The sequence below is a fragment of the Castanea sativa genome, chromosome 8 (assembly GCF_040712315.1).
Source record: "Castanea sativa cultivar Marrone di Chiusa Pesio chromosome 8, ASM4071231v1".
NCBI lineage: Eukaryota > Viridiplantae > Streptophyta > Magnoliopsida > Fagales > Fagaceae > Castanea > Castanea sativa.
The window spans coordinates 9,333,436-9,347,344 of NC_134020.1; the positions used below are offsets into that span (position 1 = coordinate 9,333,436).

Here is a 13,909-nt window from a genome sequence, read left to right on the forward strand (position 1 = left end):
CTGCCCAACATACTGAGGTTTTGACTGTCACTTTAGATCTCACTTCTGATATATCAAAGCAACCTACACCTCATGATCAGGTCCGTTGTTCTCTTAGGATTAAGAATTTATGCAAATAGAAGTCGTGAGATTTATTATTCATTTGACAGTCGTTAGGAGAATAATAAATTTATTATTCACGACTTATATTTGCATGAACTCTTAATCCTGAGAGAATAATGGACCTGATCATGAAGTGTAGGTTGCTTTGATATATCAGGAGTGAGATCTGAAGTGACGGTCAAAACCTCAGTATGTTAGGCAGCCACATTTAGTGTTGATGGAACATATATTCTCAATATGGAATTCATAGTCTCTTGATGGAGATATAAAATATTCTCTTGAGATAAGTTTAATAGTTCAGTTATTCAGAGAGTTAGGCCTAACCACTTTAGTAAGAAATTGCTAAAGTATATATTTATGAAATTGGATTTCATAAATATATAATGAATAACTTTAAAGAATTAAACCGGGTACTCAAGGATAAGATGTAGTAATTTACAAAGTGGCAGTCTACATTTATGACTTTGTGTTACTACGAATATTTTATGAAGGGGTTACGTGTATAATAAAGTCTTGGGATATAATTTATTAATAAGGCTTAGAGTGCAATTATATTTATATAGTGGTATTAAATATAATTAATGGTAACTTTGGACTTGTCAAGAGTTGACGGAAAAGCCCAAGGCCCATTGGAGCTAGTGTCTTATTGGTCCCTTTTGGTCCCATTCCAAACCACACACTAAAACCCAATTGGAAAGGCCCAATTGGAGAATAATAAATCTCACAGCGGTCCAGTTCAATATATCTTAACTCTTAAAACATATCAACATATCAACTAGAAGTCTCCACTTCCATGATCAAGACAAATCATCTTAGTTGATACGTTATAGTGTTTGTAGATGAAATGCCCAATTTCATCACCGACTATGAACTATAAATTCTGAGTTTACAAAGAACTTGTGACTTATATCTTCTGTGACCAAATCACATAAATCACATACAATGCATCTCGTGGACTATATGATAATGTCCCAATATTCATGTTACCATTATTTTAGATAAAAATAAAATAACTTTTTTAAACACAACATTAAGTTATACATAATGTCATACATAGCATCATACAATAGGATTTAAGGGCACACATCCTAACAGTTAGGAGAATAATAAGTCTTACAGCGGTCTAGTTCAATATGTCTTAACTCTTAAAACATATCAACATATCAACATATCAACTAGAAGTTTCCACTTCCATGATCAAGACAAATCATCTTAGTTGATACGTTATAGTTTTCGCAGATGAAATGCCCAATTTCATCACCGACTACGAACTATAAATTCTGAGTTTACAAAAAACTTGTGATTTATATCTTCTGTGACTAAATCACATAAATCACATACTATGCATCTCATGGACTATATGATAATGTCTCGATATTCATGTTACCATTATTTTAGATAATAATAAAACAACTTTATGAATCACAATATTAAGTCATACACAATATCATACATAATATCATACATAGCATCATACAATAGGATTTAAGGGCACTAATCCTAACATTTGTAGCTCATTATCTCTTTTCATTTTGAGATTTACATTGGTTGAGCTCTTTAAGCAAAATAAAAATAAAAATAAAAAATAACAGGGTGGGAAGATATATAGGCACAAGTCTATGCAAGTCTCAAGATCAACAAAAATATTAACTAATCATTCATGACAAGTTTGAAGATCTATTTACAACAGTCACATAGATGTCAAGATTTTTCCCATAATGATATGAGTACATAAAGAACAAGTTACGCTCGTAAATGCACAAAGCCATTTGTAAGGAGGTACAAGGCAAAACATACGTGTGACAAAACACAATAATGCCGATCAAACTTTTTGGATTTTCTACTTTTTATGTGTTTTTGGATTTTTGACACAAAAACAAGTAAAGATTGATAAAAAAATTAACAACATTCAAAGCAAATAACAAACAAACAAAAATTTGTCAAAACATACTAGAATCAAAGAAAACGTCCAAGCAAAGACACAATATATAGGAAGAATTGATGCATGGTCATGTTCTAATGCTTATACATGTGTACCCCTTCTTCACCCACACGACATGTACATTTGGGGTTATATCCTTAAAGGATTAGGTACTTTTACAGTTCCCAAACCTTAAGGTGAAGTTTTCCAAGCAAGAAGTGATGGTGTCTATCATCTTCATTACATCTCCAATGTTATACTCAGCTTCTCCCCCTTTCAATTGCTTAAAGTTCCCTTTGTCATTTTTTTGTCCTCTTGGCCTTTGATAGCTGCCATTCTTTAATGCCCAAAGCTTGTAGCAGTTGTGTCTAGTGTGACCTTGGATTCCACAATGGTGACAAAAGCGTTAAATTTTCGGTCCCCTTTATGACTTTGGAAGAGATCCTTTTGCCTTGAGTTTAGCCACTACTGGGTTTGGAGGCTTTGTTGAAACCCATTGAGCAATCACCTTTGGCGTCTTCTCAGACTTCACTTTCTCAACTGCTGAAGTTGTTACCACTGGTTCCTTTGCTTTTACAAACTTCATTTCCTTAGAAACAATGGTGCTTGAACTAGCCTCTCCAGTGTATCCCAAGCCGCTTTTGTTAGAAAAGGGCTTTTGATGTGCAAGCACTTCATCAAGCTTTTTGGAGGAAACCTGCTCAACTTTAGCATTAGCTTGAATCACCTCAAGCTCAAAAAACTTTATCTTTGAATAGGCTTCAGTTAATTCTCCATTCAGCGTCTTGACTTCACATTTGGTCACCTTGTACCGCACTAGAAGACTTTTGTAATCTTGCTCTGCTCTCTTCATTTTCTTGATGGCTGCTTTAGCCACTTTTGCATATTTACTGGTCTTCTTAAATAGAGTATTATAGGTTTCTTGTAACCCCATTGTTTTTTCATCTTCCTCATCATCAGATTCCTCTACTATCCCTATTGACTCCACTTCTGTGTGCTCACCAAGCTCTTCCACTAATACACTTAAATTATCCGAAGATTCCATGGGAGCAATGGTCATAAATGTGGAGTAGTTTCCTTTTCTGTCACAGCTTTCTTCCGAGTCTAAATTAGAGGAGTGTGTGTCACTAAGGGTAGTTGCATACACTTTACCCTTTCCTGTCAAATAGTTAGGACACTCCTTCTTGAGATGTCCAAAACCGTTGCATTCATAGCATATGATTCTTTGAGAGGATTGAGAATCCTTCCCATCTTTCTTCTTGAAATCCATTTTCTCCTTCCAGGAATTTGGGAATTTTCCTTTCTCAACAAAATTTCCATTCTTTTTGAACTTTAAGAACTTTCGGAAGTTCTTAACAAGATACGCCACATCTTTTTCAACCTCATTCTCATCTGAGCAGTCTTGAGCTTCTACTTTCTTATTGATTGTCTTTAGAGTAAGGGGTTTGCTCTTCCTTTGTGATGGTAGAAATAGCTCATAGGTTTGAAGAGAGCCAATGAGTTCTTGAATTTTGATCTCATCAAGATCTTTGCTCTCTTCGATGGCAGTGACCTTTGTATGAAAGCTCTCCGGCAATGATTGTAGGATCTTCCTCACAATCTTGGAGTCCTTCGTATTTTCTCCCAATTTAATTTCCCAATCACCACTTCATTTAGCTTCCCATAAAATGAGTCGAATGACTCGTCTTCACTCATCTTTAGCTCCTCGAAGCATGTGGTAAGCATTTGCAACTTGGTGTCCTTCAACTTTTTGGTGCCTTCATAGGTTATCTCCAAGATTTTCCACGCTTCTTTGGCAATTGTGACATGAGAAATGCTGTGAAATTCATCAAGGGAAACATCACAGAAAATAGCATTTAAAGCTTTGTTATTAGCATTAGTTGCCGCAAGAGCTGCCTTATCCTATGTGGATTTGGCAGCCTCTGGCCTAGTCCATCCTATCTCTACAGCATCCCAAACACTCTCATCAATGGAACATAGAAATGCTCTCATACGAACTTTCCAAAAAGCATAGCTGCTCCCATCAAAGTATGGAGGAGCATTAAGCGATTGAGATCGACCCATCTCAAAAAGGAGTCTAGGATCTCACTTAGGTAATGAAACCATAGCAAGTGATCCCGCTCTGATACTAATTGAAAGTTCAAATAGTGTGTAAAACACCTGTGAACGTTTAGACCCCCAAAAACAAAAATACTAACACAAGCTTATAATCAAACAATATATGTGATAAATATGAAATATAAGCTATATCCAAATTGGTAAAACACTCTAAACCATAGTTAATCACAAACACAACAGCAATTAAAAGGTAGAGTAAAGGAAGAGAGATGCAAACACAAGGATAACATGACGATATGTTATCGAAGAGGAAACCGAAGAACTCGGCGAAAAACCTTTCCACCGCCCTCCAAGCGGTCAATAATCCACTAGAGAATAAATTTGGGATACATGAATAGTAGAAGACCCTCCAAGCCTAATATACCGTGAGACTCCTTTGAATTGCACACATCTTTAGTTTTCTTCACACTCTCTCACACACTACCCTTACATAATTCCCACCTAAATACAAAGTATCTAATTACTAAATTACAAGTAAATTTGGCACGGAATAAAGCCAACACATGATTGAATAAATTCAACCTTACAACCAACAAGATGGCATCAGCTATAATGTTGAAACTACCGTCTTTATGGGCATTGTCATTTTAAAGCAGTAAGGTTTTGCACATTCAATATCTTCCATCAAATAAATTATTTATAGAATGAAATTGATTCAAAAAATTTAAGTCTTCCAACTGTAATGTGAACAAAAGAAGAAATGATTTCTTTTCCCACCTAAAATTCAAAGCAAAAACAAGAAGACTAATCTAAAATTCACTACTGCCAACAACGCCCATGTACAGGCGATGTGAAAAGGCAACTACTTAATTCAAATCACTACTTGATTATAGTTTTCCAATATTAATTCAACCTTTTACTTCACCCTCCTAATTGCCAGAAATTGCCTCACTTGTTATAATCATTGTAGAGGTCCTCAATTTTTAGATTCTTATTTCCTAATTTTATTCTGTAAATGAAATGGCTCATAGCATTTATCTTGTTATCGTGCAGTGATTCTTCCAACAACATGCATTGAAATTAATCACTAATTTACTACACTTTTTTATCAATTTAGCATTTGATTTATTCATCATTACACCATCTTGTAAATACGGATCTTGTTTACCAAAGATTTCATATCTTCCCTAATTTTCTTGGCAACCAAACAACCCAGAAAAAAGGAAAATCAAACCCAAGTGGGCAAAATCTGCATCAGTTAACCAAAATAAAAATTGAGAGCTTAAAATGAATGATTATGTAGTATCAATGGGAGTCAAGAAATGTAAAATATATAAACCTAATAAGTATCAATTACAGAACTTCTAAAAGCTAATACATATGCAATTAATTGTTCATCAACTCAAACAAAAATTTCAAGAATAAGCATGAAGCTCAAGTATTGCCCAATAGGACAAGAAGTGAGGGATCAGGAACCTCTCTATTTGATTTGAAATGGAGAGGATCCATTTCATGGTATAGATTTAATTTTTCATGCATCTAATGGTGTACATGTTGCCCCATCATTCAAAATCAATTCCACCAAAAACGGAATGATAATTGGTTTTAAATGATATGGCACCACATTCACCAATAGATTATGAAAACGAAATCTTCACCTTAAAATGGACTATATCCATTTCAGAATAAAAATGGGAGGATCCTTTTCTAGGAGTGAGCATTTTAAACATGGCTCAACAAGATAAGAGTGCAGAAAGGTAAACAAGAGAACTAAGAAGGTAATACATGATACCTATAAAATAAAGAACAGGTAGACTTAATTTTATTTGACATGTAACAGGAATACAAATTTTCTTTAGAATAAAAGCTTTACATTACACCAGAGACACCTTTGTCTGCAGGAACTTGAAGTGAGTTCTCATGTGATTACCAATTGACAGTTAAGTTAATGAGACAAACTTGACAGAAAAATAAACATCAGCAGAGGCTAAATGAGCAGTATTCTACCTTACAAAGGTAATGCAGTAGTCGTCTTGTTGTTCCGGGCCTGTGTATCACTGAGTTTGAGGAGACTATCCAAACGAAATCCAATTGCAGAACCTAAATCAATAATGTCATAAAATTATTGCAAGAAGAAAGAAAGAGGTATTGGTACTTCAAAAAAATTTGTACGGCAAAGCTAAAGGCAAATTTTGATAGCTGGTGCATCTAGATAAAAGGTAATACACAGCATATAAGACAAATGTTAATGCACAAACACATACACATTAATTTAAAGCAGTTAGAAAGTCTTTAATAAAATAGATAATTCATTCCATATTTAAGCACCCAGTCATGAACTTGTTAGTTCAAGCACAAAGCAGTATATCTTGGAATGACCCAAATGGCATCCTTGAGCTTGCACTGATAAAAGCAGTATAGCAAGGTTCATCTCAGTATGCGTAGTTTGCCAAAAACACTGATAATTTAGCATAACTTCTTATTTCAAATATCAATTAAGCATGTGAAATAGCAAGGAATATGATATACTGCATTGCTAACCAAAAGCATGCTAAGAAATAATGCTAAAAATGCCAATTTATACCAGGAAGTGAGAAAACTTATCTAATGGCATTGACATGTTAATAATGATGAATTTCAGTGACAGACAGAATCAACATGACCCAGCCACAAGGGCTGAAGACTTCCTCAAATCTAAGATGCTTTTGAGAATTGCTGGCGCAGGTCAGTAGTGACCCCTGATATGAGGCTCAGGGGCAGTCAATTGTTTGTTTATGACCGCATGATTTATAACAACGTGAATAGTCATGCCGTTGTTGCTTATTACTTTTTAGCCAACCTACTAGAAGATATTGATATTTTAAGCTCCTTTGATTTCATTATCTGTGGTAAGATTGGGAAAAGATTAATTACTGTTTATTTTGAACTCACACTTGATTTCTTACACATGGTGATCCCTATATACAGTTAGAAAAATTTTACATGCCAGACCTAGTGTGAGAGGGGTTTTTCAAGACTAATGTAGCCCAAACTATTAGACAATAAACAGACTAAATCAGTAAGATTAGATTCATAAGATAATCTAAATTAGTAGCTATTAAGGTGAAAACAAAAAGAATTACATGACTCCATATACCTTATGAGACATTAAAGATTTGTAAGCCAACTTCTTTGAAGTCATGTTCAAGGACATACCTTGTCATTATCCAAGCCAGCCTCCTCAAATGCTGAAAAGGCATCAAAAGCTAACACCTCTGCCCACTGGAAAATCAGATTTCTAAAGGCCAGAAAGATACAGTATATAAAAGTTAATATAGCAATCTAAAATGAAACTTGAAAAAGAAAGAAGCAGCCTGTTGGAAATATGTGAGAATTGAGGTTCATACAACATACAGATCAAGCTGAGGAAAGCATGAACACCACAAGGAATATTATGCATGTCAAAGACAGATTCTGAACCAGCATATCTACACTCACAAATCACACCTACAATGACATAATAACTGAAGAGGAGAAAAATGTAGGTGACGGATCAAGCTGAATGTGATGACATGAGGCTGGCCGGCTGATAGTCAACGGATACAAGGTGCTCAGATGCACAGTGGACGGATATAAAGCGACACGTGGCAATCATTTGTTTTGATTGAGCTCCAAGAATCCCTAAAAGGAATTAACTTGCGTCTTACGATTAATTATAGAGAATCCCAATAGGAGAAGAGCTCTAATGAATAAAGGATTCCGTAATATACGCTTTGATGTGCAAGAAACGGAGGCCGACTCTACTATAAAAACTCATGAACCCTCAGAATACAAGGTACGCATAATTAACTTAGCTCTGGCACTTTAGAGTTGTGAAAAAGTTCTAACTTAATCTTCTGAGGGTTTTTGGCTGGCACTACACTGGTGCTCTCTGCTAGATCTTTCTTCTTGTTGTGCAGGTTTTATTTCAATCTTGTGAGGACTGTGTGGCTTACTGGTGATTTTTCGGCATCATTAGTTGGCGCCATCTGTGGGAAACCGAGTCATCAGCTGTTGCTTTATCCCTAAAGGCAAAAGGTTGCATGGTACTCACTCGTTCGATAGCAACAACCAATAATCAGGGCGACGATCTGCACATTACGGCCTTGGAGAGACAAGTCCAAACGCTCCCAACAACGATCGAATGCCTAACCAAGCAGAATCATGATTTGGAGGAGCAGTTGCGGCAAAAGAATGCACACCTCGGCACATAGGAGGAAGACCAGGAAGGGACAAGCGCTGAGAGGAGGAATCAGGAAGGACCTGAGGGTAGCAACGATCCGAACAGACTGGAGCGGCAGGACACCAACCGGCCATCTATCTCGGACACTCTCCCACCTCACATAGCCGCTGAGATGCAGATGATGAGGGAACGAATGGATGTGATGATGAATGCCCTCAAAGGTCGAGTGTCCAGCGACCTTGATGACTTGGTACAGCGAACCGATTCGCCTTTCACAGCACCCGTCAGTTCATGCCCCCTTCCCCCAAAGTTTCACATGCTTCAGGTGGAGAGTTATGACGGGTCCAAGGACCCCTTAGACCACTTGGAGTCTTTCAAGACCATAATGCACCTTCAAGGTGTACCGGATAAAATCATGTGCGGGGCCTTCCCCACTACGCTGAAAGGACCTGCGAGGATATGGTATAGCAAACTGACACCCAACTACATTAGCACTTTCAAGGAGTTAGGCGCTCAATTTGTATCACACTTTATCGGGGGTCACCGATACCAGAAATCCACCGCGTGTCTGATGAGCATTAAGAAAAGGGAGGACGAGACATTGAGATTGTACATCGCTCGCTTTAACAAAGAGGCTCTCTCAATCGACGAAGCAGACGACAAGATACTCGTAGCAGCGTTCACAAACGGGCTGCGGAAAGGTAAGTTCTTATTTTCCCTATATAAGAATGACCCGAAGACCATGTCGGATGTGCTTTATAGGGTGACTAAGTACATGAACACGGAAGACGCACTGCTAGCCCGAGAAGAGAAGCCCAAGAAAAGGGAAAGACAGGAAGACGCATGATCGAATAGGGGCGGAAGATGGCTAGAACTAGAGAACGACGGGAAGATCGATGCTCCAAACCACCCGCGAGAAGGTTCACTAGCTTCACCCCGCTTACTGCCCCAATCGACCAAGTATTAATGCAGATTAAGGATGAAGGAGCCCTGGCATTTCCCGGTAAGCTAAAGGGAGATCCTAATAAAAGGCCAAGGGAAAAATACTGCCGTTTTCATCGTGATCATGGCCACGACACAGCGGACTGTTATGATTTAAAGCAACAAATAGAAGCTCTTATTAGACAAGGAAGGTTGCAGAGGTTCTTTAGTAAGGAAAGGACGGATCAGCCCCAGGAACGGGCCCCATAACTGGAGAATGAACGTCCCAGGCCACCGATAGGAGACATAAGAATGATAGTTGGGGGCACCGCTACTGCAGGATCGTCTAAAAAAGCCCGTAAAACATATTAATGGATGGTCCAAAGCGTTCAGTTGAAGGGCTCCACACCAAAAATGGCGCAAATTGATAACTCGAGCATTGGGTTTTTAGAAGAGGATGCACGTCGCCTCACCATCCACATGACAACGCGCTTGTCATTAGTATACGAGCAGGAGACTACAACATGCATCGAGTTTTGGTTGATAATAGAAGCTCGGCTGATATCCTCTACTATCCCACGTTCCAGCAGATGGGGATTAGTAGAGAGTGACCGGTTCCAACAAACGCACCACTTGTCGGCATTGGAGGGACAAGGGCCTACCTTCTTGGTGTTGTCACGCTGCCTATGACGGTGGGAGATTACCCCCAGAAGATCACTAAGGATGTGGTTTTTCTTATAGCCGATTGCTCATCTACCTACAATGCTATCCTCGGACGACCTACTCTCAATGCATGGAAGGCTGTAACCTCGACCAACCATTTGATGATCAAGTTCCCTACCGAATATGGAGTTGGAGAGCTGCGCGGAAATAAGGTAGCCATATGGGAATGCTACATGACCATGATGGAGATGGACGACCACCTACAAACAATGAACATCGAGGAATAGCGAACGGTAGCAGAACCCATGGAAGAGTTAGAAGAAGTACTCCTCAATGACTCTAGGCCTGAACAAACCACGAGGATTGGTACTTTGGCCAACCGGACGGCACGGCAGGCACTCGCGACGTTCCTAAGAGAAAATCGGGACATGTTTGCATGGAGTCACAAAGACATGCCAGCGATAGATCCATCAGTGATAGTCCACAGGTTGAATGTGTCCCCTTCATTCTCTCCCGTCTGATAGAAAAAGCGAGTGTTCGCCCCTGAGCGAGACCGAGCCGTAGCCGAGGAAGTACAAAAATTACTAGAAGCGGATTTCATCCGTGAAGTATACTATCCGGAATGGTTGGCAAACATGGTAATGGTAAAGAAAGCAAATGGGAAATGGAGAATGTGCGTCGACTTCACAGATCTAAATCGGGCTTGCCCGAAGGACAGTTATCCGCTCCCGCGTATTGATACCCTGGTAGACTCGACCGCAAGACATGAACTTTTGAGCTTCATGGATGCTTTCTCCAGTTACAATCAGATCAAGTTGGATGAAGTGGACCAGGAGAAGACCTCGTTTGTTACAAGTCAGGGGCTTTTCTGCTACAAAGTAATGCCCTTTGGGCTCAAGAATGCAGGAGCTACAAATCAGAGATTGATGAACAGGATGTTTGCGCACCAAATTGGAAGAAATGTGCAAGTTTACGTAGACGACATACTGGTAAAAAGCGTTCAGGAATCCGACCATTTGAGCAACCTCCAAGAGACTTTCAACACTCTTCGGTCTTACAACATGAAACTGAGTCTAACCAAATGCGTGTTCGGAGTAACCGTAGGAAAATTTTTGGGATTTATGGTGTCCCAAAGGCAGTGGCGGCTCCAGGATTTTTTTCTAGGGGGGTCAGCAGTGGTGAAGCTAGAAATTTTATCATGGGGGTAAATAAAAAAATTAAATTTCTTTTTTATATGTGCAACTTCCATATTATATACATTATACAATAATCTAAAATAGTATTCTAAATATAATTTAGCATAAATATTGGTAAGAAAACAACCATTGAATGCATAAAAAAATATAATTAAATAACTAATAATATACGTGGTCAGCTTCTTAGAGTCATGCTAACGGAAAATGTGAAACTAAGAAGAAAAAAAATAGTAACCGATATAAGTTTTAACTTTTGAAGTGTATGACTTCTTAACCATACACATGATTAGTTTCTTGAATTGGAGCAAACATTAAAAGACTTTTAGGGTTTGGAAATCTATAGAGCATTTATCAAATTACTTTATCAAATAGAGAGAAAAACTAAGAAAACATAGAAGGGAAAAAGAAAATAGAGAGAATGGGGGAAGAATCACAAATATCTGTTGGTTTTAAAAATAATGTACTTTTTTGTTGATGAAAAAGAAAAGTGCAGGGAAAAACAACTTTTTCTGCTGTCAATGGAAAAGTAAGCCAAAGTCTTAGGAAAAAAAGGTTTTTTTTTTTTTTTAACAAATGAGCAAAATTGAAACATTTTTTTTTCTTTCTTATAAAATTAAATATTTTAAGAGTAATGCTATTGACATAACACTTTCACAACAAAACCTATGTGGCAAGTTGTTAAAGATAGGAAAAAAGTGATGTTATTTGTAGGTCCTGATAGAAACCAGTTACAACTTGTCACTTAACCTTTATTGTTAAATTATCGTGAAAATATTATGAAAATAGCATTAAAATGATCATATTCAAACTTACATTAATTGGGTTTAAACAAAATTTAGGGTTGGGGGTTCAAAATTTTATTTTAAGGGATACAAAAAATTTATTAACAATTATATATATATATATATATATATATATATATATATATATATATATATATTATGGCCCATTCAGGGGGTTCATTTGAACCCCCTGGCCCTAAGGTAAAGCCGCCCCTGCCCAAAGGGGGATTAAAGTCAACCTAGAGAAAGTGAAGGCGATCATGGAGTTGGCTCCCTCAAAAATTGTAAAGGAGGTGCAAAGCTTGAATGGCAAGGAACAGGTTCATATCAAGGGCAACGAACAAATGTCTCCCTTTCTTCCGCACGCTGAAGAGGGCGTTTGAATGGACGGATGAATGCCAAAAGGCATTTGAAGATTTGAAGGTGTATCTCTCCTCTCCGCCATTGCTCAGCCCGTCCAAGCCTGGGGAAGAGTTGTTTCTATACCTAGCCGTCTCCCCAGCAGCCGTCAGTGTGGCTCTCATTAGAGAAGAAGATAAGGTGTAACGGCCCGTGTACTTTATAAGCTGAGAGCTCAAATGAGCAGAAGAGAGGTACCCACAGATGGAAAATTTAGCCTTCGCGCTAGTGACCACCGCAAGAAAACTCAAACCATACTTTCAAGCACACACCATAAATGTCATGATGGATAAACCCCTCCGCAGAGTGATGACTAGCCCCGAAGCAGCAGGACGAATGGCATTATGGGCACTAGAGCTAAGTGAGTTCGATGTTCAGTACCAACCACGAACCGCTATGAGGGGGCAGGTAATAGCGGACTTCATCGCTGAGTTCACCTTCACGGAGGACCAAGGGGTAGAGGAAGATCCCCCATGGAGCATCCACACGGACGAATCCTCCAACAAAAATGCAGGTGGAGCCAGCTTGGTACTCCACACACTAGAAGGAGACAAGATCGAATGCATGATCCGTTTGGACTTTTCCACAACCAATAACGAAGCGGAATACGAAGCCTTAATAGCAGGACTAGACCTCGCAATAGCTGCAGGAGCAAGCAATATGATCGTATACTCCAATTCTCAAATCGTGACCAGTCAGGTTAATGGCAATTATGAGTGCAAGAATGAAAGGATGAAGAAGTATCTCGAGGAAGTGAAGGGTCGAACGAGTAACCACCAGGTCAAGTTGGTTCAAATCCCAAGAGAGGAGAACCAAGATACCGACCGACTTGCAAAAGCAGCTTCCACAGAACTTATGATCATCCCGACTAGGTATTATCCTTCATTCAACTCACATCACTAATAGATGGTACTAGTGTGCAGGAGGTAAGCGATGAACATGGTTGGATGACTCCAATAGTCGCATATATAATGGACGGCAAACTGCCAGACAACAAGGAGGCCGCAAGAAAGTTGAAGGTTAAAGCCTCCTGGTTTGTCCTAATCAAAAACACTCTATACAAGAGGGGTTTCTCTCGACCATACCTCAGATGCCTGGCTCCTGAAGAATTGGATTATGTTATGAGGGAGGCCCATGAAAGGATTTGCAAAAACCACTTGGGGTCAAGGTCTTAGTTCACAAGCTTCTCAAGGCAGGATACTACTGGCCAACGATGTAGAAGGATGCCAAAGCATACGTCAGGTCTTGCGACAAGTGCCAAAGGTTTAGCAATCTCATAAGGCAGCCAACAGAAGAACTCACCCCCATGACGGCCCCGTGGCTGTTCGCACAGTGGAGGTTAGACATCATGGGCCCATTCCCAACAGTAGTAGGGCAATTAAAGTTCTTAGTGGTTGGTATTAACTACTTCACTAAATGGGTGGAAGCAGAGGCTTTAGCCATTATCACGGAAAAGAATATTCGAAGCTTTGTATAGAGGAATATAATTTGCAGGTATGGTATACCAAGGGTGCTAGTTTTAGATAACAGAAAGCAATTCGACAACGACGCCTTCAGATTTTTTTGTTCTCAGCAAGGGATCAAGAACCACTACTCATCACTCGCCCACCCGCAGGCCAACGGACAGGGTGAAGTCACGAACCGATCCTTGCTCAAAATCATCAAG

General features: G+C 38.9%; 2 protein-coding genes across 2 annotated transcripts; both read left to right on the forward strand.

The window, feature by feature from the left end:
• Positions 1-8,454: 8,454 nt before the first annotated feature.
• Positions 8,455-9,473, forward strand: LOC142605840 (uncharacterized). Its single transcript, XM_075777268.1, has 2 exons — positions 8,455-8,952; positions 9,255-9,473. The coding sequence occupies exons 1-2, from the start codon at positions 8,455-8,457 to the stop codon at positions 9,471-9,473; spliced, it is 717 nt and encodes a 238-aa protein (XP_075633383.1).
• A 3,055-nt stretch (positions 9,474-12,528) lies between these two features.
• LOC142605842 (uncharacterized) lies at positions 12,529-13,146 on the forward strand. The gene has a single exon (XM_075777269.1). It carries the CDS (start codon positions 12,529-12,531, stop codon positions 13,144-13,146), a length of 618 nt encoding a protein of 205 aa, XP_075633384.1.
• The last annotated feature ends 763 nt before the right edge of the window (positions 13,147-13,909 follow it).